General features: G+C 40.5%; 3 protein-coding genes across 3 annotated transcripts; 1 reads left to right on the top strand and 2 right to left on the bottom strand.

The window, feature by feature from the left end:
• The first annotated feature begins 2538 nt into the window (after window positions 1–2538).
• LOC107224328 lies at window positions 2539–14387 on the top strand. The gene is made up of 8 exons (XM_015664337.2): window positions 2539–5879; window positions 10068–10156; window positions 10228–10307; window positions 10388–10512; window positions 10804–11268; window positions 11602–11931; window positions 12517–12669; window positions 12765–14387. Exons 1-8 carry the CDS (start codon window positions 4227–4229, stop codon window positions 13188–13190), a joined length of 3321 nt encoding a protein of 1106 aa, XP_015519823.2. The 5' UTR covers window positions 2539–4226; the 3' UTR covers window positions 13191–14387.
• On the bottom strand, window positions 13643–17529 carry LOC107224325 (pancreatic triacylglycerol lipase). The gene is made up of 6 exons (XM_015664334.2): window positions 16814–17529; window positions 16527–16630; window positions 16130–16437; window positions 15872–15970; window positions 15559–15804; window positions 13643–15434 (listed from the first exon to the last, which is right to left on the bottom strand). Exons 1-6 carry the CDS (start codon window positions 17297–17299, stop codon window positions 15361–15363), a joined length of 1317 nt encoding a protein of 438 aa, XP_015519820.1. The 5' UTR covers window positions 17300–17529; the 3' UTR covers window positions 13643–15360.
• Window positions 17530–17667: 138 nt separating this feature from the next.
• On the bottom strand, window positions 17668–21838 carry LOC107224335 (exosome component 10). Its single transcript, XM_015664346.2, has 6 exons — window positions 21521–21838; window positions 21154–21399; window positions 19554–21080; window positions 18743–19332; window positions 18261–18417; window positions 17668–18115 (listed from the first exon to the last, which is right to left on the bottom strand). The coding sequence occupies exons 1-6, from the start codon at window positions 21656–21658 to the stop codon at window positions 18047–18049; spliced, it is 2727 nt and encodes a 908-aa protein (XP_015519832.1). The 5' UTR covers window positions 21659–21838; the 3' UTR covers window positions 17668–18046.
• Window positions 21839–21921: the final 83 nt, after the last annotated feature.

The raw sequence follows: 21921 nt of genomic DNA, 5'->3' as shown, positions 1-21921 counted from the left end.
GTATTACAGACAATTTGTGGGTGTCCGATAAACGCGCAATATAAGCCCAAAAACATTAGAATCCAATCAAACACGCGAGAGTTTAAATATTTTCAACGTACTAATTAAGAAACCATTCGTTAATTCGTTTATACCTTAAGTTGTGTTATTCGAATTTGCTCAGATTTATCTCCATCACGCAATCGGAATATTAATTGATTCGGGTTTACTACCATTGGCCAAATATCATCACTGGACATTCTTTGAACATTTTTTTTTCTTTTTTTTCTAACTTTTTCACCAACTTTTAATTCAGACAGTACGGCTCATTTATCTCGTCTACTATACAGTAATCTAGGTTTCATCACAAAATCGAAATTGAGGACAGTTTTCACAAAAATTACTTGAATATGTATTTTATGTACTGGGATTCTGGAGAATAAAAAATAAGTTTTTGAATAAATGACCCTGCACCAACGAGTGTGCAGCAATTTCGTGAAACTTCATAAACGGTTGTCTCGAATATCTTTACCGCAAAATGTAATATACTATAGCTTCGCGATTTTCACCGTTTAAGTGATGTGGGTCTTTTAAAATTGTGCCAATGTTCACCTGTAACCCGCGGGCGAAATCTTGAAGAGAAAGTAATTTTTGCCCGACCGAGGGTTAGATACCCTCCCGAGATGAACCTAACGGTGTTTATAATGACGGATCGGTTCGTTGACCCAATTACAGCGATAAATATCGCGTCCAAAAATGTGAGAGCACAGAGTCTAACACCTGTGCCTTTTTCATACTCGAAAGTACATACAAGAAAAAAAGAGAAAAAGCACCGACAACTAGGTATAACTTATATACCCGTGTGCAAAGTCTAGTCGAGCAATTAATTGTAATCGCAAAATCTTGAGCGTCGGTTTCACTGAAAAATTTCTCCATTTTATCCTATTCTGTTTTAATAATACCATTCAACGGTTCTGTGCCTAAGTATTCTCGTAGGTTGCTTGTTCCCACATAAGAATTATACACCATGTGTCTACATGGTGTCTCGATATACGTACCCTTGCTGAATCCGGCTCTTGTATATCATACAAGATTTTTTGTACTATTGCTCGCTTAAACCGGACACAAAACACGTGAAGGACTTGCAAGCATCTTTTCTTCTCCCTTTTCTCGTCGTGTGTACGTATGTATACACATAGAAAAAGAGAGAATAATATCCACCATATATTATAATATAATTTTGTGTTGTGCTCTTTCAAGTAGCACACGTTGTAGAAATTATTATAATGAGGCCGCGTCCCGCCGACTAAACAAGTCTTGAATTTTTTTAAAAATTTTTTTATTTCCCTCTCTTTTTCTTCTTCTAGTTTAACCGACAGGGACTTTCCGTTTCTAAATCGTCGCTCCTCGTCGACCAGTTCGATGTCTGGATTTAAAGGTATTGAAAGTACCTACGTACCACTTTGGAATTAGACAATTTACACCTGCATGGCGTCGATCGGTCTGCAAATGTTACTGCCCTCAAAAAGTAAATAAGATCGGTCCAAAACCGTGCTTCGGCCTCTCAAAGTCTGTAATAGACGGACGTGCCGCGGAGATGATGTCCTCTGAATGTGCCTTGGAATTTGCTGCCTCCCGGACACGGCTGTCCCGGAATTAGACGACAGCCGCGTTGCTCCTTATTCTCTATTTGTCACAACTCAGTCAGCCTGCAGAGAGACGGAATTTTATAAATTTCTCCATTTCTCATGGGATCCGTTAGCCCGCCGGCAGACATTCTTTTCATCCTTATTTGTTGTCTTCGTCTAGGAACTCCGAGCAAAACATTTCAAAGATATAATCTTTTATTATAAATTATGTTATATTCAATTCTGAACTTCGGGATAATATGTGAAAAAGGAGGGAAGAAAGTACCTCGAAGAATATCGTAGCAAAGAAAACGTCTCTTGACATAGCTAATGAATATATATTATATAATAGTAAAAAATGGGGGCAAAAGCCGATTTTCACGAAACAAAATTCAACGCTGATGGGTATAATATTTTCTCTGATTAATTGCGTTGCGTTCTGAAAGTGAAAAAAAAAAATCAAAAACTAACGAAAACTCTTCCGAGATGTTGCAAAACCACGAATCCTAATTACCGTTCTCCTCTCACCCACTAGACACGAATTAGTAGATATACCTATACAACCAGTGGGTCGTAAGAACATTCGAACTGGGGTCAAACCTGGATCGTGCAATCGTTAAAAAAAAAAATAAATAAATAACCCATAAAAATTAATAGCAATTACCGCAGTGTCTTGAGCGAACAGCTCGCCTATCGCTCGTGACAATTTAACGTTCGTTAACGTTAATGTTCGAACTTGGGCGGCAGCGTGTTTCGACCTACATCGAGTGGCATGCATCGGGTTGCAGCGTCGTTGCATCGCGGTTTCGAGGATCGGTTCTCGACGCGGCTGCGTAGATATCGGACAATACATCGTCGGACCGTTTATCAGGAACGACTAGCAGCTACATATGCCACGCGCAGTGTGCCCGAGTATAATAGTGAGTCTCTGGTAGTGCGGTTGCAGCTAAATATAATCACAGAAGAGTATAAGAGCAGGCCCCCCCGCCTAGAGTTGCGCTCGCATTAGTTTTCGTCCCGGAGTTGACTCTCCGCGTCTACGTCCCTACACCCTGCAGATCTCGGTGACTCTTTGCTTCGGGAGTAGCTTCAGTCACCCTCGGGATTTCGGGAGTCGCGTTTAAAAGCCGACAAAGAACTGGAAGAGGGCGGGACTTTTAAACTTGGCGTGTGCAGAGGCCGCGGCAGGAAATTCTCTCCGCAGTTGTTAAATGATCGTAATCGATGATCATCGCGGGGAATGCGAAGGGTCCCGGTACAGGCCGAGTTGCAGCCGTGAATAATCGTCGAACGTGAAACTTACGCCGCTCCGACAGTCTCGAGTGTATTTTAATTGGAATGACACCAATTTCGGTATACGCGACGGGTTATTTTAGCACAGATAACGCCCGAGCGTTTGTTCAGTTGTGTAATTCGAGGTCCCACGCCTCGTCTCTCGGTACTCTGATGCGAGCTCGTACCTAACAACCTACGTAAAACGTGAAACACCAGTCGTGTTCGAGCGGCGATCCTGGTTTCCGCGGTAGTTTTTCAACCGCGATATTTCTCCCTAGAAACGGCCGCCTGAAACAGGTGTAACCAACAACTTTATCACGTTATAAATGTGCGCGTTGTTAATACGTTGTATCCGACTTGCGAAACGATCGAAGAAAAGTAATTGGCTCGTAGTTACGACCGGGATCAAGGTCGCTACTCGCGCCTGATCTCGCTATCTTGAATCTTGCTACAGTCGTCTCAACCGCTCCACGGAATCTCGATACCGACCACCTGACGTCACTGCCTCGTGAAAAACATCGACGATTCATTTTCCACGAGACGATTACACCGAGGTTTCGGACTGCGGCGACGATGCGCGAAATCGCCAGGGATCTACAGCGCCGATTCGATTCACGAGAAGACGGTTACGCTAAATTCTCCACATGTTGGCGACAATTTTGATGCTTGTTCGGAAAAGAATTTTGAGATACGAATGTCGAGTAGCCTGGAGGAGAGGTGAAGGAGCAAACGTTAAGCAGAGAGAGAAGAGAACGAGCGTATTGTTTACGTAATACAAGCCGGCCGACGGGGAACCGATGTTATGAGTTTGATACGTTTCGAACTCACTACATTCGCAAAAAGTGTCGTGCATGTATGCTTGATGAGTTTCGATTCTCCGCCGTGTGTGTCTGGATGTTATAAGCGGTAGTTTATAGACAGGTATGTGTTTATCTGCAGCCCGCTATGCTACACGGGTTAAGTTCGAGTTGAGGTATTCAGCGATCGTACATCTTACCGCTGCAGGTGGGTGATATCGACGGGTATCACGGACGAGTCGAATTTGCAAAAGAGAGAATTTTCGCGAGACAAGAGCATCGACGATATAAAAACAACACAGACCTGGTACTTGCATCCCTGCGAGGATAGTCATCGGTGCGATGAACGAGGTGACGAGGAGGAGGAGGAGATAACGCTTGTTTACCTTGGAGAAACAAAGAAATTGCGAAAATTTTTGTGTACCCCGAGATACGGTCGTCGTCGTTGTTCCGATGACGAGCCTACGATGAAAGTCGTTATTGCGAGTTTGCGAGAGGTAATAGGGGAGGGAGGAAGGGGAGGAAAGGAGGCCAGTTTACACAAACTATGAACGAAGTTCGACAAGTTTGGACGTCGATTAGATCCTCGAAATCGTCAAGATCGTCGATGACGGAGACCGTAGACCCGCGTACAACCTGGTACGACTTACCGTCTCCCACGATTGTTCACAGCCGGGATTTTGTCGAGTCGAAAATGGAGCCACAGGTGATAACGAATCGCCTCGACGTGCTGCCGAAGGACGCGGAGGTGCGGATCGTGGAGGAGGTAGTTTATCAGAACAACGTCGAGGCGGCTTTGAACAGTCTGAGCAAGGTCTGTGCGGAGCCGTTGAAGGCGGACGGAATCGAGTTTCAAGAGGTTTCCGGGGCGGAAAAATCGACAGGTGGAGAACGCCGGAGACACAGTTCGAGCGTCGAGCTTACAGCGACGACCTCCTTGAAGGTCGACGATGACGGAATGCCGAGGATAAGCTTCAGCTTTTTGGGCGCGGACGAGACGGCCTCGAGGACTCCGGATGTGATCGTGACCCGGAGCACCGAGGAGGTCGTCAACCCGGAGACCCCGGAAACCGACGACGATCCGGTGACGCAGGACGAGCTTTACGACTTCCCGAAGAGCACTGCGAGCGCCGAAACTCCACGGGAGGCTTTAAAAGTCCAGAGTACAAATGGGAAGGAAAAATCCCCGAAAAGGATACTCGAGGACGAATCCGCGGATGTACAGGAATCGGTGGTGCAGGAAGAATGGTACGACGTTCCAAAGTCCGTCAAAGCAGCCACCGTTGCCTCGAAGGACGAGGATCACAAGCCTAACACCGACTCATCCTCGACGTCGAATCGGATCCTCGAGGAGTCCGAGGTCGACACGCAGGCGTCCGGGACGCGGGACAGCGTCCTCTCGAATTGCGGATCGTCCTCGGACCTCGAGAGCGTCGACGGTCCTCCGGAGGCGCAGCGTGGCATCCGGGAAAGACGGATGAAGAAGCAAAAACGACGGATCGGCAAGGCCTGGGGGAAGATGCGGAGCTGGTTGAAGGAGGAGAAGACGAAACTGGGCGACGTCGTGACGAGACACGCCAAGCTGCAGGCCGTTGGTGCGATGGGCCAGGACGGTCCGGAGCTCGAGCGGCTTCAGGGTCAGACCGGGTCTTACGACCTGACCAGGCAGAGAAAGTTCGAGGCCGGCTCGATGCCCAGGGTCGAGGAATTCGGGCTGTCCTCGGTATCCGAGGAGGGCCAGGCATCGGAGACCGACGTTGAGGGGTCGAGTCCGTCTCGATTGGACCGAAGTCCGGAGGAAGACTCGCGCGGATCGCCAATTGAGCCGGATAAAAAGATCGGTGGAGAATCATCGCCGTCGGGAGAGGGAACCGGGCGTAGTGGCGGCGTCAAGCTGACGATTCCGAGCCCGTTTCACCTCGGTAAAAAGACTAAAAGTACGGAGAATATTTTGATCGGGACGAGGCTGAAATTCGTACCGGTTTCGTTCAGTATGGACAAGCTTTGTTCGGACGGTGAGAATGAGGAGAATAACACCGCGGCTGCCTGCAATGAGTCGGACGTCTCAAAGGATCAGAATGTCGCTGCTGGTACCGGATCGGGAGGAAAGGCTCCGGGCCTAATCAGGCGGAGAATGCTCGGGTCAATCAGGGGGCTAATGGCGTCCACCCATCTGCTGCAAGCTCACGAAATAGAGGAGGTAATGGGTGTAATCAGGAGATTGTCATTAACCGATTAACTAACTCAATTTGTCCTTTAAATGTCAAGCGACGTTCTATCGCGTTGGGCAGAATAAACTTAAATATTGCAGTCTTTCAGGAATGTTCGGTAATGTTCGCCAATGCTTTAAGCTTCCGACTACCTTGTTTTCGGTCGTAAACAAAATGCGAGTTCCGATTATATGCGAATTATGTGAAATGACATCCAATCTCTAACGTTGGCTGCATCGCCAGTCATTGTCACATAATTCGTATAGAATCGAACTCGCATTTTGTTTCGGGCCGAAAACAAGGTAGCCAGAATTAGAGGTAGGCATTAATGAACATTACTGTTCATCAATAGGTTTTCAGTGACTCGCTATTTTTTTTAAAATCAAAATTAAAACTAGTTTTCTCTATATGTATAGAAATGTCACGTGTCTATGATCAACGTATCGAACGTATCGTTTGCTTCTCCTGTCATTTCCTTCGCTAATCACTGACACATAAGATTTGATTAGAAAGGAAACTCGTTCCAGTATTGATTCCAAAAAAAAAAAAAAAAATAGTTATCCACAGGGAACCTATTAATGATCATTACATGTCGCAAATGAATGCGGATAGCGATCTTCATTTAGTTAGTTAACAGTCACGGATAAATACAAGCGTTACGGTTTAAATGTAGGTATATTGGCGAAGACAGGTAGAGAGTCCGAGGACGACAGGTTGCATATTTACATCTACTTATCTGCGCGTCACGGTTTTTTGGTAATACGTAACATGCATAGATATATACATAGGTATGTTATACCTATATGTACATATACATATAAATGTGGGCGCGGGTGGAGGTTCGGTTTGTAGAATTTAATTATTATGAAAGGTCAGTCAACCGTTAGAACAAACGTTACACATTACTCATGTTCGTATATGGTAGTGCAAATAGTGACGATGATCGTTCGCTGGTCCGATCTTACTTGGTCAGTATCGAGCTGGCAAGGCAATTGCATATCGGCAAGAAAGAACGCTTCGGTCAGATATTGTAAGTGGAATATCGTTTCGGTGCACAAGTTTGGAGAACAATAAAAAAAACAAAATAACGTGAATGAAAAAAAAAAAACAATAAGAAACAAGAAACATCCTTCCGCGAATGTTAATTCAAGCAGAGGCGTATATTGTGGGCTGTATTCTTCAAAGGAACATATAATTACACCAGAGCGAAGTGTCGAACGACACTTTCAGTCTGTGCATGGTGACACCAAAGAAGAAGATCCGCAGTCTCGTTCGGGATAAGTTTGAGATTTTGTTTGTTTGTTTTCTCTCGCACATTTATTCCGAAATTATTCATTCGCAAATCACGCGCTGCGCATATCACAGAAGTTTTAAGTATCCAATTGAGTTTTTTTAAAAATCGCGCGGTGTAGTGCCGCGGAGTGCAACCGTTTGTCATGGAAAGTGTGGGAAAGTGGTGTAGAGAAAATATATCTGTGTTCGTACGCAGGCAGGCGCACGTATACAATTTATACCACGCATACATATATCACACATACATACGCGTACGCATCATCCATACATTTATAAAGGCATACCTAGAGCTGTTGGTATACATGTACAAGTATATGTATTTCTCCTTGAACCTCCTCGATCGCGTGATGATTGTCTACGCAGTCTGCGGACAAGACACGGTTTGGCGTTAGAGAAATTCTCTTCGACGTTGTACGTACGTGCAATGCAAAATTAAATGAAAAGAAAGCATTTCAGGAATCACGCGTCCATCTATGCACCTAGTACGTTTATGGCTGTTCGTTCATTCCGCGAAGTCGAGCGCCCGATTTTTCTACGTCGACTCTGACATGAAATAGCAAAATGCTATAGATTCGTCGCGAGACTTGAACACTCGTATGTACGTATGATAAATAAGCACATAGAATGGGTAAGTTCGAATTAGCTGGAAGGTAAGAATCCTACTTCCGTAGGTACATAATGATAGTACGGATATCTGAGAAAGGCTTGTGGTAAGATTTACAATTCCATTAGTCCCCGGCAAGTTCGTCATAGGATACAGACTGCGGGTCGTTATTTTAACGGCCGCATAGAGTGTATAGGAATATAAAATTTTCTTTGAAAGTGCACCGTTAATTTTGTTCCAAACAAAACCAGCAACCATAATACAATCGTAAACAGTAATTTTAAGATTATAACCGCTGCCGAGTCGAGTGCACTGTGCAGATGTAGAGGATACAAGGTAGTCATGCAGGCGAGAGTCTTTTTCGCATTAACGCGGTTCTTGTTCGAAGAACAGTTTTCTTTCAAGTGACTTACAGGTGTACAATATAATATAATAGTACGGTACACACGCCTCCGGGGGGAGATCCGCCAGAGAGAGAAATCGCTGTACAAAACGGCACGTTTTCTGTTCCCTCGAAAAGCAAGTTTATTTATTTATTTTTTTTTTTTTTTTACGATTACTGCAGAACTGGATAAACGTACGTGTAATGTAACGCGTAACAGAATCTATCGCATTGAGAATTCTGAACTTCGATATTTTTCGCATTCCGATCGGCAATGCGAATATATACAGGGCTTATACACGCGGAATAACTTATAATACAGTTTCACTCTACGGTAGTAAAACTAGATTTGTTGGTTATAGCTGTTCGCGAGTTATCTGAACCGTGATCAGCCTGCCGTAGGATAGCAGTCACTGTTATACTCCTCCAAAATGCTAGCCAAGCATGACCTTATGCCAAGTCGACGACTCGATCGCGCCCATCGAGCATGAGATGGTATACACGGGTGTAAATATATCCCCGATACCACGTGAGCTCATACGCATGAACAAATAGAAGACCTGGTAGTCAAATCTGGCCAAGGAACTCTTCTGCTTTCGTACGCGGTATCGTACCTGTAAAAGAGTAATTTTATTTTTAAATCGATCCCCGCGATTGGCTCTATTTGATATCCAGAGCGACGCGTGAAGCATGGCCAATGTATCATTGTTATACGTGCAATGTACACACATTGTAAATATGTACATAGTGAAAAGTGAAATTGATTCGAGGCGAAATGTCAAACGGAAGTAAATCGGTAAATGCAACGGGTCGATTAATTTGAGAAGCAAAAACGTGGGCTTTTCTTTTTCCGAAGAGGGGAGGTAAAAACGCGATGGCTTCGCGGGTATATATAACAAGTCTTACGAGACGTTGAAGCTGTTATAATCATCTACCGCAAAATCGAAGTTAGTTCATCGGCTACTTCTTTACATCGATTGGGAAAAGAAATTAAATACACTTTCACGACTTTTGCGACACCTCTTACAACCGTTTAGCTCCAATTCTGGTTAATCGAGAATCGCGGAGGAGATCGGCAAATGTCTTTAATTGCAGGCGCAGCTGTGGTAGAGTCGAGTTGGGTTTGATTGCGAAACCGAATCGGTAAAACGATGTAGACAAGAGATTAACGGAACTGTGATGATTTTTCTTTTTATATTCTTCAACGTTCGATGAATTTCGCGATAACTCGGGTTTATGCAGTCGCTCGCAATTTCTCTAGGCTCTAGAAAATCTAAAGTAACGGTCGTACAATAAAGACAGTGGAGAACGTTTGACCCGGCACGAAATACGGTTACCGTCAGGTTCTTCAGGTTATTCAAGCGTCTCGAGGCGAGGAATCGTTTTATTCCTTTTTTTCTTTCCCAAAGTATCCTTTCGTAAATAGAGCAGTGTAATATCGTGTCTATTCTTACTTGCAACAATAAGCTGAAATTTTCTTCACAGTTTATTGGGCTTTCTTTTTCATTTACTGTTGAAAATCCATCTTGTTTGAAATCTATCACGAAGGCAAGCTTATTTTTTATTATTAAACTAAGATTTATTGGCGATCCAATAATTCTTACTGTTTCGAAAATAAAACTATAGTATTAAACGCTTGGTATTATATGTATACTTTCTTAAATGTAAAGAGAACGTGTTGATATTTATTTTCCACTTTATTTCATAATGGACTAAATTACGATAAAAAAAAAAAAATCATTTTACACGCGACAAGAAAATGTTATTACACCCAGAGAATACTTTCACTCGTTAAGTACATATATAATTGCAAGAGAACGTACACGTGATACGGATACTTGGTTTTGCACTTCGCGAGTGAAAAAAAATGTCTACGAATTTTAATTTTCTATCTTTCAGGGTGGTCAAGGCGGGTTTGAAGATGTTCGCAGATACGTTAAACAGGGCGGTGATTTCTGCAAGGAACTCGCTGCTATTCTGCACGAAAGGTAAAGCGAAATTTTTTCGATAATCCAGCTTGCGAATCTAAGATTTAACAAATTACTTTTTATTCGCAAAGGGCCGAATTGGAAGCAACGTATGCAAAGGGACTCAGCAAACTGGGAGGAAAATTGACGAAGGCTTGCTCCAGGGACCAAGGTATGTACGTGAGAATTAGCAGAAATATAGAATTATTTCAAAGTGCAATGATGCTAACATGCTATCCAAAATCAATTTAGGTGGCAACAGTGCAGGGGGTGTAAACGAGGCTTGGAGATGCATCGGGGAAGAAATGGATGCAGCTGCCGAAGCCCACAGGGTATGGGGAATAGCGCTTGGAGAACAACTGGCGAAACCATTGAGGGTAAAAAACGATTCTATTCGTTGTCCTGCGTAATTTATTCGGACACAAAAATCATTAAGTGTCATAATTCATAACGACGGTGAAAGTGTGGTAAATTGTAGAAACGCAATGTTGCAGAGAAATAGAATTGAGTAAAAAATAATTGATCTTGAATAGGGAAGGCAATAACCGGGCTGCGGAATTATTCGGAGATCTTTCAATTGGCTGCAGCGATTTGTCTCCGCGATCATTATTATGTCTTTATAGGTATATACACATACATATAGGTACATGCAATAGTTCAATTTTCAGGTGGGAGTTGCGGAAGCTCAAGGGCGATCTAGAAAGGTGATTGAAAATTCTGTGGACAAGTCGGCGAAGTCTTTACAGGAGTGGAGGAACGTGGCGGCGAAAAGTAAAAAGCAAAGTTTTGCCTGCGCGAGAGAGAACGAGCGTCTTCAGGACCTCGCGCGAATACAGTCTATGAGTCAAGGGCAGCAGAACAACAATAAATCGTCGAATCATCAGATGACGGAGAAAGAAGCGAACAAGCTCGAGACCAGGAGGAGAAAGTCCGAGGATGCTTCGAGGAGAGCTGACACCGAATTTTACACCATAAGCGTCAGAGCCGAAAGAGCGAGACTGGAGTACGAAAGCACGATACGAAAAGGTGCCAAACAAATGGAGCTTCTCGAGGAGGAGAGGCTGAGCGCACTGAAAGATCTAGCGAACGTCTACTTGGCTCATCTGCACGCATTGTCACCTCGGCTCCAGCAGGTGGGTAGATATTTTCTTTCGACGATAAGGTAAGTGTACCAGTTATTGACCCTGTCCCAATTATTGACCTTATTTGGTTGCATCTGTTTGATCCTTGGTTCTAAAGTTACTAAAAAATAAATTCGTAGTGTATAACAGTCTAGCAATTGGTTTTAGATATCGAGAAATTCACAATTTGTGCCGTAAATTTATAATTATGATAAATAAAAGGGTCAATAATTTGGTCTAAACGTGTCAATAACCGGTACATTTACCTTACATAGGTGTATACCCGCATTTTGTAAACGCCGGAAAAACTTGAACAGCTTCAATATTCGATATTTGAATTTGCAGAGCGCCGAGCGTCTTGACGCGCCGATTCACAGCTGCAACGTACTTCAGGACGTTGAAATCCTGAGGAATCTTACCCGGAGAATAGACAACAACGAATCTACGAACGCTGAACAGTTGTTGCCCGATTTTTACGCCGAACACGTTACGTTAGCGATGAACCGGGAACGGAGAAAGCAGGCTTTGGTCAGGGTGCTGCATCTGATCAGGCAAGATTTAGATCGGGAAAAACGCGGAAGGGAGGGTTTGGAAACGCTCCACAGAGCCTTCATTACAACACCAGCATTCGCTGCCGACGAAAGTACGCAGAATGTCACGGAGAAACTCCATCACGTATGTCGTTATTATCTATTCGTTATTTACCGTGACACGTGCGTGTAATTATGATCGTTTTGCGGACCGTTTGCGAGAGCCAGTTTCTCAAGAATTCAGCTCGGTATTTCGCACTCGAATTTTAATATGCAATTGACGTTTTTACGCAACAACCTTCGGATCGATAGGAATATCTGTAACGGATTGAAAGTCGATATTTTTCGGACCGGCCTTGCCTTTTACTTATAATATGTATTAAATATACGCGTTTGTACAAAGTGCAGGCTACACGTTGTATGTATTCATGAAATTATATCGGGGAAAGAAGTAACGGCCTTGCACGTCACTTCTCAATATCGTAATAACTTGAAATGTGTGTTTAAACATGCGTATCTACCAGGGTATCTTAAAGATTTATGGACACGTCTCTCTCCACAACTTTTTTACCTCGAAAATCTACGAGGTAGACAACATTAAAGTTTCCTCCCTGGATAGTAAATAATTGATTGGAAAAGTAAATTTCCAAAAATCTCCTGACCGGTTTATCGTTATTTCAGGTTGATACAACCCGCGAAGAAATCTCAAATAACATACGTATATTTACAGATGCGGTCCATGCTTACGTACTTGGAAGCTGCGAGGTATAAAGTTGGGGGAGCGCTCTCGGAAATCGAAGGCGGAAAGCGGGGAAAACATCCCCTGGCACAACACATCTTAGTATCAAGAGACAGACAGGGTCTACAACAGAGTGTTCTTAAGGTCAGTATACACGTATAAAAATGAAAAATTATATCTAGCAATACGCTGTATCGTACGGATTGAGCGAAGCAGCTAATTTCTAAAATTCTTTTCAGGTTCCGAACTGGGTGAGAAACGAGTCGTTGGAACAGCTGCAAGAAAATAATCAGGACGAATTGGATAACCATTTGTCGAAGGATCGGGAAACGGACAACCGAGATTGGGCTGACCGGACAGCCGGTGATGGTAATTCGGAAAACCCGCCCGACGAAGAGGATTTCAGTGATTTTGACGAGTTCAGCAATCATTCCGAGGACAATAACAACCAAGATATCGAATCGACCAATATAACGGTGAAAAATAACAGAACGGAACAATGCAGAGCGATGTACCAATACGCAGCTAACTTGAATGACGAATTGAGCTTGATCCCTGGGGACTTGATAACCATTCATGAAAAACAAGCTGACGGCTGGTGGGTCGGAGAATGCAGGGGTAGAACCGGAATATTCCCAGCGACGTACGTTCAAGTGATCCATTGAACGACATTTATACGCGTAGAAGTAGTATACGAGATGGAGAAATTCTCGATGATTATTGTAGCTACACCTTACAGTCACCTAGTTAAAAATAACATTTTCGAAACTTGGCATAAGCGACATTATATTTATTGGTCTATATGTATATGTACAATATACGTATAGGGAAATAATAGAAAGCTTTCGTGACGCGAAGTTAGCATTCGTTCTGCAACTATGAATAAATCTGAATAATCCAGTCTCAATCATCATAAAAATATCACAGGACAATTTTATTCCAGTCACTATACAGATATTCGAGTAGCTAATTTTAATTTATACGTATTTTATCAAACAGTCCAATGATATCAATGACATATCTTTGCTCTGTCGTATATCGAATATTTACATATGTACAATATTATTTTATGAAATTCAATGATGCTCGGATTTGATTATTTCTTTTTTTTTGCGCATTTTACACTCCGATCATTGCAGAAACGTGCTACCTTGTGCGTCATGCATAAATCTGTTCTGCGCGGTGGTAATTGTACGGGATTTAACATCACCGTGATATTTTTCCCGGTGATTAACGTCACTGAGTAGCTTAGGCAGAGTGCAAATTCATCTGGTTGGAAATTAACGCTGATTTCAATTAAAAACGGCATAACAGACGTTGGGTTTAATGAACGATAATTAAAACAGCGATTTTTAGTGATAAAAAGAAACGAATTTACGAACGATTACGGTATTAATATGTCACATAATATGTCACTGGCGTATATATTTATCCTACGCAAATATATACAATACATATTCGATAATTCACTTAGCATTGCCATGTGAATGTAAAAAAAAATATTGTAATTTAACAAATTAATTACAATGCACAGTTGCAGTCACTAATTAGTAACTACAGAACCTCACTTGATATTCCATCAAAGGTTGACAATAATTTGTATAACAATAATATAATTATAATAATAATTGTAATTCGTTTAGTATGTATATGTATACGCGGTTTAAATACATGTAACGTAAAAGACAAACTGAACCAAAAAATATATACTGTATATAATAATTAAACGATAAAAGAAAGAGAAAGAATAATGCGAAATTTAATTGTAAATATTCTTAATGTAGTGTGATAATACGTGGTTATCTAAGATGAACAGGCATGTTTTTATAAAGTAAGTCAATAAAAGCATTTATTTACCGATATGTTCGATACGTGCTCGATATAATCTTGGAATTCTTTCCTTGGTCGTTAATTCACCATTAGTGGTTTGATTCCCATTTCAGATCGTTTTTGAGTTGAACTCATTCTTATCATCAGCGGTATCACCTAATAATCATAGCAGGAATATTAAATCACCTAGCCAAGTTTTTCCTACCGATCAATATGATATGAAATATTAGACTTCTGCTTCTTTTAAACACTTCCAATTTGAACACATGAGTCATCGCAAGATGTAAATTTCGTAGAAGATATAATAGATAAAACTATCACTTACTTTATAAATGTTCACCGTGATAAATATTAAAAAAGGCCGTTCTCAATATTTAATATCATTTATCATCTATGGAACAGTCGAGGGAACTACGTTAACACTTATTTCATTTTATTGGTAATGATAATAATTGGTGATAATTTTGTTACTTACGCAAAGAAACGCAAGCATTCCAGAAATCAAGCAAGAATGTAGTAACTGCTTTTTCTATTTTACTTATCTGTTCGTTGCATCAATCTCGTCTGTCGAGATGGTAAGGAACACCGTTATAATTTTTTATAGGTTTGATAAATGACCACATTATATTTTATATTTTGTTCGACTTTACCTTATATTTGATTTAGCTTGGTCAATAACTCATTCTATTTGCACACAACTTTTTTACTGTAGATGCGAAAACGTTATAGGAGAAGGAATATCTAGCATGCCATTGATGAAGAGTGGAATGCAGGGTTGAAACTTTAAGGTTCATTGTGACTACAAGGTGAACCAAAAATGATACATGTTTCGCGATGATTGCAGGAATGAAATTTAATTATACGAACTTTAATATATCATTGTAATACATGGTTCTTCAAACGGTCGTCAATTTTTGAAATGCATATCAAGGAAAGCATAAATCTACTTGTATTTCTCACATGGTTGAAACTTTTTAAATTCTTTCTCCTCCCAAAATATTTTCATCAATCTTCCAATTGCCCAGCCAGATCTTCTGCGAGGTAAATCAGTTGATTCTGATTAATAGCAGTATCACCCACTGAATATAAATATGCAAAGAATAAATCAATTAATGGATAATCGATTAGTGAAAAATTGCTACTGTTGTTTGCGATATTCCACCAATGAAAGTAATTATCTCTCATCTGAGATTCAAAGCTTACCACAAAACGGTGGATGTTCGGCAGTAGCAACATAAAAGATGCCTCGTTGTGAATAATCCTCAGCTCTGATGCCCATTTCAGTACAATTGTTTGGACCACAAGTTTGGCTCAAAACTTTCAGAGCGCCTCTGTATGTCATGTCCCAGGGATGTGCCCAAAAAGTGCAATTATTCGTTACCGCAGAGAATAATGATTCTGTTAGATATGCGTAGGAGCGTCCATGGCTGCATATTGTTTCTTGGATTTCTTGAAGATTCATTAAGGTATCAATTTATTTGTTAGAAAGAAATCGCCTTTGGTCTGCTCTACTTACTCGAGTTCGAAATAGGTAAGAAGTTAAAAAAGGAAGAGCCCATCATCGAATCACAACCCGGCTGCTTCATGCCACCATTTGGATAAAAATCAACATGACCTGAAAATAACATGCATAGCATTGAGTTACCCTTACAAGTTGTAAACATCAAATTTTGTATCATATAATTTGAGAAGCAATCTTTCAGTGGTATATTGTTACAAATTAACTACACAATGGTTATAATTACAAAAGCATTAGAGAGTCTATAAACCAGACCTATCGGTGTCGGTAATCCGAGCCCTAAGTGTGATAACAGACGACCGTTTGTATGGATAATATCAACAAAGGGCGCGTCCGTTCTATCCAATTTCATAGCAGGATCTTTTGTAGTAAAACATGGCTGTGCAGGATCTAAACCAGTTACTCGTTGTATTAACCAGTTTTTTTGCACAGGATTAAAGTTATGACATACAAAACCACAAATGTGAGCCCCCAGGCTATGGCCCACCAAGTGCAGCGGGCCCCATTGACTTGGGTGTATATTTCCACTAGCCAGTGTAGTGTTAACTATCTGTCCTAAAAATCTAAACAAATTAAGAACATCAGTTGCACTGCGTACCTATTTATTTTATAATCTTAACTCAAATGACATGGTAAGTACTCAGTGACAAACCTGGTGATTATGTCTCCAACAATCCTGGTATTTACAACAGCCTTGTAGTAATTCCAGGAGTTTCCTCCAGCACTCCAGTCAACAACAATTACATTAACGTCACCCTAAAAGCAATTGGATTTGGAAAGTGAAGTTTAATCGATAAACCATGTGGTAGTAGAATATAACACGGTTTGATTTACAATTAGATGGTTTGTGGAAAGGTGCTGTGGTTTACATTGAACATAATAAAATTGCGCGTGCAGTTAACAAGGGAAGTCTCATACATTTGAATGATCATTACTCACCCACAAAAGGAATGCATCTTCCATAGTTTTAATCCACATTTCATTGCCATGAGACAAAAACCCATGAACAATGAGAACAGTTCTTCGGTTTATTTGAAAGTCTGTCCATTCCAAGCCAAATTGCCTTCCAACTAAAACCTCGACTCGATGGCGTTGCCTTCTCGATGACAAGTAAAACTTTACATTCAAATTGTCACAATCCTTGCAACTACCAACAAAAAACCAATGCAGAGTGCTTGCAATTGCACTACCCAAACCTAGACAATCTACTTTGCTCAACCGAAGAAAATTTGTTTCACTCTCTGACGAAATAATACCAGAAATATTGAATCGTTCACGAGTAAGACTACTAATTCCATGCCAATGAGATCTTACTAAGCTACCGTTTTTAATTTGTACTGAACTGATAATTGTAGCACTGCAATTGTTGTTAATAAACAGCATATATGACACAATACCGAAGATAATTATGCTAAACGCACTCATGTTAAGGTCAGTGTTGCTCTTGACGCACTGACCACGATTGATATTTTGTTTATCTAGAAGGAAATATGCAGATAAGACGGAAAGCTATGATGTGATACACTATCCACGTGAATGTTGTCATAATACCACTGGAAATGACTCAACTTTTAGTTTGTCTAGTTTCCAGGCTAATACCATGCACAAATTGACATTTCATCAAAAGAGTAGACCTAATTTAGGGAAAAACAAGCAAATACCTTAATTACTATTCACGACTGATGAAATGAATCATAATGAAAGAATGTTTTGTATCCAAACCCACCATCTAGTTTATTAGTTTATAATGTGGGACATTAATACACAGTTTTCACTGTAAGAAATGTAAACGATTGATGTTCATATTTGAAACGTTTTATTGTTTTAAAACCATTCTGAACAGTTTGAAAGTTAGACAATCTTACCAATAATATCAATAATTGGTACATGGATACTTGTATTTAAGAATGAAACGTAAAAGAAAAAGAAATTCAAATAAGATGAATGGTTCTATATGCTGTGGTATGCGACGTCTAATTCACGGAATATTTTATGAAAGTAATCACTCGCGCTAATCACGATTATTCCGTATCCCGTCCCATCACAGTAGGATTGAATTCTCACGTAGTGTAAGCTTTCAATTTCATCCAATATTCCCGATATATCATTTACTTCAGTTTACAGAAGTGACCCTTTTTCGGACCATATTTTAATTTTTACCAACCCACGGGGTTAGCAGTTCCATTTTTGCTTCTTATTACCTCTATTTCCTTTCCCTCGATTTCCTCGTGCATTCTTTTTCTGAAATTCAAGTGGAATTCGTTGAGTAAACATAAATTCGTGCTGTGGGCTTCTACCTTTTCCACTCGCAATTAAAAGAATTCGATCAATTGTACAACAATAGATAGTAATTTAGTGCTGTACCCATACGAATTTGCCAACTCACCTTGTTCTGAGCTTGGAAAGGAATCTGATTGTGCGCGCGGCTGCCTCCTTGAAAACTACTGAAATCGACATTTTTGTAATCAAATGATTCTCTAGGTAGAATACCTTTCTCTTTCATATTTCTCTTATTTTCCTGTTTACTCTTCTTCTTATTGTTTCTGAAAAATACACGAAATTATATTATTCTTACAAACCATCTTTCTAATTGATCATTACAATGCTTGGTGGATTATTTACTTATTTTACAAGGTTACTTAAAAAATTCTCTGTTATTTGTTCAAAAAGTACGATATTATCTATAGATGATAGCATGAAAAAATTGTAGCACCAGGAAAAACTTTCTGGGTCTAATAAATAAGAATCGGTTTTACAGTTTTCCAAGTCTGAAGTAAGCTGGAATCGTAAAGCGTGTATATAATGGCACAATACAAAATGAATGAAGAAATTCACTAAATAGTTTTTTCGCAATTGTAGAAGTATTACCTGAGTGATTTGACAGACAATTCATTATTTGCAGAAAGTTCCGTATCTTCAGTGAAAGAACTGTGCCCTGTATCGTGGTATGATTTCTTTTGTTTCTTTACACCCTGTGTGGGTGAATTCAACTCTCGTTTATCTCGTCTATAATTTTGAGTGAATTTTTTATGCAGGAAAGGTAGCGGTGTCGATAAATCATCTTGCGACTCTGTCAGTTTAGTATCATCATGATAATTAGATTGTCGTTTACGTTTTCTTCCCTGCATCTGGCTCAAAGTTTTGTGGTCAGGCCCGAACTGTTTAGAATCAATAGACTGATTCGAACTGCTACCAGCGGATTGCTGTACGCTGATTGGATTAGTAACTGCTCCAACCACATCTTTGAAGTGTTTATAAACTCTGTTTTTACTCTCTGCTATTTCGTTTTCACTATTTTCTACCAATTTTATTCTTTCAGCTTCTTCTTTTTCTTGTCTCTCTCTTTCTTTTGCCTCTTCTGCAGCTACCATGGGTAATACACGCTTATACCGTTCAAAAGGACTGATGAATGGCGTTCGTCTTTTTTTTCTCGTAATGTGCCCCGCAGTGTTTTCATCCTAATAAAAAAACAAGCAAAAAAATGTCCTCAAAGACGTACTTGAGAAAATTAAGTGATGAAAATGAATTGATCAAATTAATTAATAGGAGAATCCTAATCTGAGTCAATTGAATTCTAGAGCTGAATTAATTAGATTTTTGCAATTATTGTGAAATCATTTGCTATTTCAAGTTTCGCAGGGTAAGATTCTCCCTTAAAGTACACTTTTTGTTATCAAACCTCCGATTGTGGGGGGCTGTCAAATACAGTGACAGTATGAGGAATCGTGTGTTCGGTAACATTAATTTCTGAAGAGCTGTTTAGGTCCAACAAACAAGGTAAATCGGCTCTGATCTCCATATCATGTGGCATATCATGAGGTGAATATAGAAGTGTAGTTTCTAAATCTGTAACTTGATTTCGCTGCGTCATACGTTGTCGGATATCATCTTCTAGGATAGGTTTGATCATTGGTTGTTCCTTTGCTTTCAAGATTATTTTATGAAGCGATAATGCGTTTTGTCTGACCAGAGGGGGTATGGGGTTACAACATGCCAGAATTCCCTGCATTTCACGGGGTAAACTCTCAGCGATATTCAACAGCATGTGATTTGGTAGAACGTAACCAGTACTGTCGTCCTCTGCCCTGCCAGTAGCATCTCGCCACTTATGCAGTTCTCTAAGAGCGTACAATTGCCTATTGTTGAACATTTTCTTGCTCTTTCGATACAGATTCATACACTTTTCCTCCGACCAGACTGGTTTTCTGTATATCTTTTTGCATACGTCTGTACTTCGATCATACACTGCCTTCAAGATATTGCTTTGGCCATTGGCCTGTTCCAGCAATGCATTCATAAGATTATCTTTAATATACAACAAGTAGTGAGTATCTTCCCTTGCATATTTCATCAGCTCCTCAGGTAGAGGCCTGACTCGCCAATCGGCCAGTTGGAAATGTTTGTTCGGATCAATATCACAGTACCGCTTCATAAGATGTGCCAAACTTAGGTATGGCAAATTAAGCTGTTTGGCCGCAATATGAGTATCAAACATATTTACAATGTACAAAGACAAATCTCTTTGCAGCCACTCGATGTCACTGCCAGCGCCGTGAAATACCTTAAGAATGGACGGTTTCGTAAATATCTCATTAAGCTGGTGCAGCTCAGATCTAAGTGATAATGTGTCGACAAGATAGTCCGTATCTTTGGTTGATATTTGCATTAGACATGTTATGCCTTGGAATGATCTATAAGAATGATGCTCCAAGTCAACTGCAATCTCAGTGTATTTACTCAAATCATCCAATAGTATTTTTATATCTTCAGGTTTTTCAATCACGATTAAAGAAGTGTCGTCTATATGTTTATATTCAACAGGAACACGAGACTCCAGTTGATGCTCAGGTGCTTCAAACCTATCAAGTTCAAATTCGTATGGATGGCTGAAAAATTCTCCATCTTCATCTTCTTCGACATACAGAGCGAGTGGCTTCAATGAGTTTGGTTTATCCTTTATTCTAGGTTGCCAAGGTTTAATGCTGTTATCAATTTTATCTTCAAACTTCAACTGCGGTCGCTGGATATTCTTTGCCGTCAGTAAACAAATCGCTTGAGCCTTATTTGCCGGTTGAGTTTGCTGAGTTTTTGAATGGAAGGACAGATTGTTCCAGCTGCCGCTTACAGCTGTCGAGTTACTTTGCGATACAACAAATTCGACATCTGGGTTTCGCAGAATTCCTGAGGCCTCATCCATACATATTCCCTAAAAATAAATTAAATTCTGTTACTTTCCTTAACCAAAGGTAAATGGTTTTCTTCTGATGTTGCCAACTTACTGCTCGCTCTAATAAAATATCATTAGCTTCAATCAAAAGCTCAAACTTCTCTTCTATGTCACGCCGTCTGATATTGCCTCTCACTCCCACACCTTCTGTAATGTTTTGCATACAGACCAAAACGTTGTTGATCTCCTCATTAATGATATTACGAAAGGTTGGAAAACATTTGTAGTAGTCATATTTTTCACCACTGGGTAAGCCGTTGGCGGCCTTTATGCCGGTTTTTAGTGCTTCAAATCCAACCTGGAAAAATAATTTGATTACGATCAGCATAGACGATTAAATGAGAAAATTGACCAACATAAATCATTATGTTTTAGTTGTTTTAAATACGTATAGTGAGATTAGAAGCTGTGACACTCACATTAACGAAATCATCAAAATTTGTGAACCCTGGTAGGATTTCGATGACCTCCACACCCTGAGCATTTGCGGATTCATCCTGTGGTTCGGAATCATTACGAGATTTGTGACCAGGCTCAATACTCGTGTCGGTGCTCATTTTTTCCACGAATGTCGTCAATAAAAACGTGACGAAACTTTCTATGCACTTTTGAGGTTAAGGGTACCTAGTTTTAGGGTTATATCTTACACACGCCACCAGTGTCTCGAAAGTGAGGAAAGTGAGCTTGAAGTCTGACTACTTGATACATAAATGTTGAGTGTAAGGGCCTTGCGACCAACTTCATTTGTAAAAATTGCAAAGTGTCATACTTCGATTTGCATTAAAACCACAGCTATGTAATTGGCTAATCTGACGTTTTA

Source organism: Neodiprion lecontei, chromosome 4 (assembly GCF_021901455.1).
Source record: "Neodiprion lecontei isolate iyNeoLeco1 chromosome 4, iyNeoLeco1.1, whole genome shotgun sequence".
In the NCBI taxonomy this organism is placed as follows: domain Eukaryota; kingdom Metazoa; phylum Arthropoda; class Insecta; order Hymenoptera; family Diprionidae; genus Neodiprion; species Neodiprion lecontei.
The sequence above is the reverse complement of the archived record's forward strand: the minus strand, read 5'-3'. Positions and strand labels throughout refer to the sequence as shown.

What these genes read in the sequence shown, in the direction of transcription:
- LOC107224335 (XM_015664346.2), bottom strand. Translation starts at nt 21,658, where the DNA reads ATGAGCACCGACACGAGTATTGAGCCTGGTCACAAATCTCGTAATGAT. An exon ending in ATATTTTATTAGAGCGAGCA is followed by an intron (nt 21,081 to 21,153) that starts GTAAGTTGGCAA and finishes ATTTATTTTTAG; the next exon opens with GGAATATGTATGGATGAGGC. An exon ending in CTTTCCAAGCTCAGAACAAG is followed by an intron (nt 18,116 to 18,260) that starts GTGAGTTGGCAA and finishes CTTGAATTTCAG; the next exon opens with AAAAAGAATGCACGAGGAAA.
- LOC107224328 (XM_015664337.2), top strand. Translation starts at nt 4,227, where the DNA reads ATGAACGAAGTTCGACAAGTTTGGACGTCGATTAGATCCTCGAAATCG. An exon ending in GGCTTGCTCCAGGGACCAAG is followed by an intron (nt 10,308 to 10,387) that starts GTATGTACGTGA and finishes AAATCAATTTAG; the next exon opens with GTGGCAACAGTGCAGGGGGT. An exon ending in TGTCACCTCGGCTCCAGCAG is followed by an intron (nt 11,269 to 11,601) that starts GTGGGTAGATAT and finishes TTGAATTTGCAG; the next exon opens with AGCGCCGAGCGTCTTGACGC.
- LOC107224325 (XM_015664334.2), bottom strand. Translation starts at nt 17,299, where the DNA reads ATGAGTGCGTTTAGCATAATTATCTTCGGTATTGTGTCATATATGCTG. An exon ending in GTTGGAGACATAATCACCAG is followed by an intron (nt 16,438 to 16,526) that starts GTTTGTCACTGA and finishes TAATTTGTTTAG; the next exon opens with ATTTTTAGGACAGATAGTTA. An exon ending in CTTACCTATTTCGAACTCGA is followed by an intron (nt 15,805 to 15,871) that starts GTAAGTAGAGCA and finishes TGAATCTTCAAG; the next exon opens with AAATCCAAGAAACAATATGC.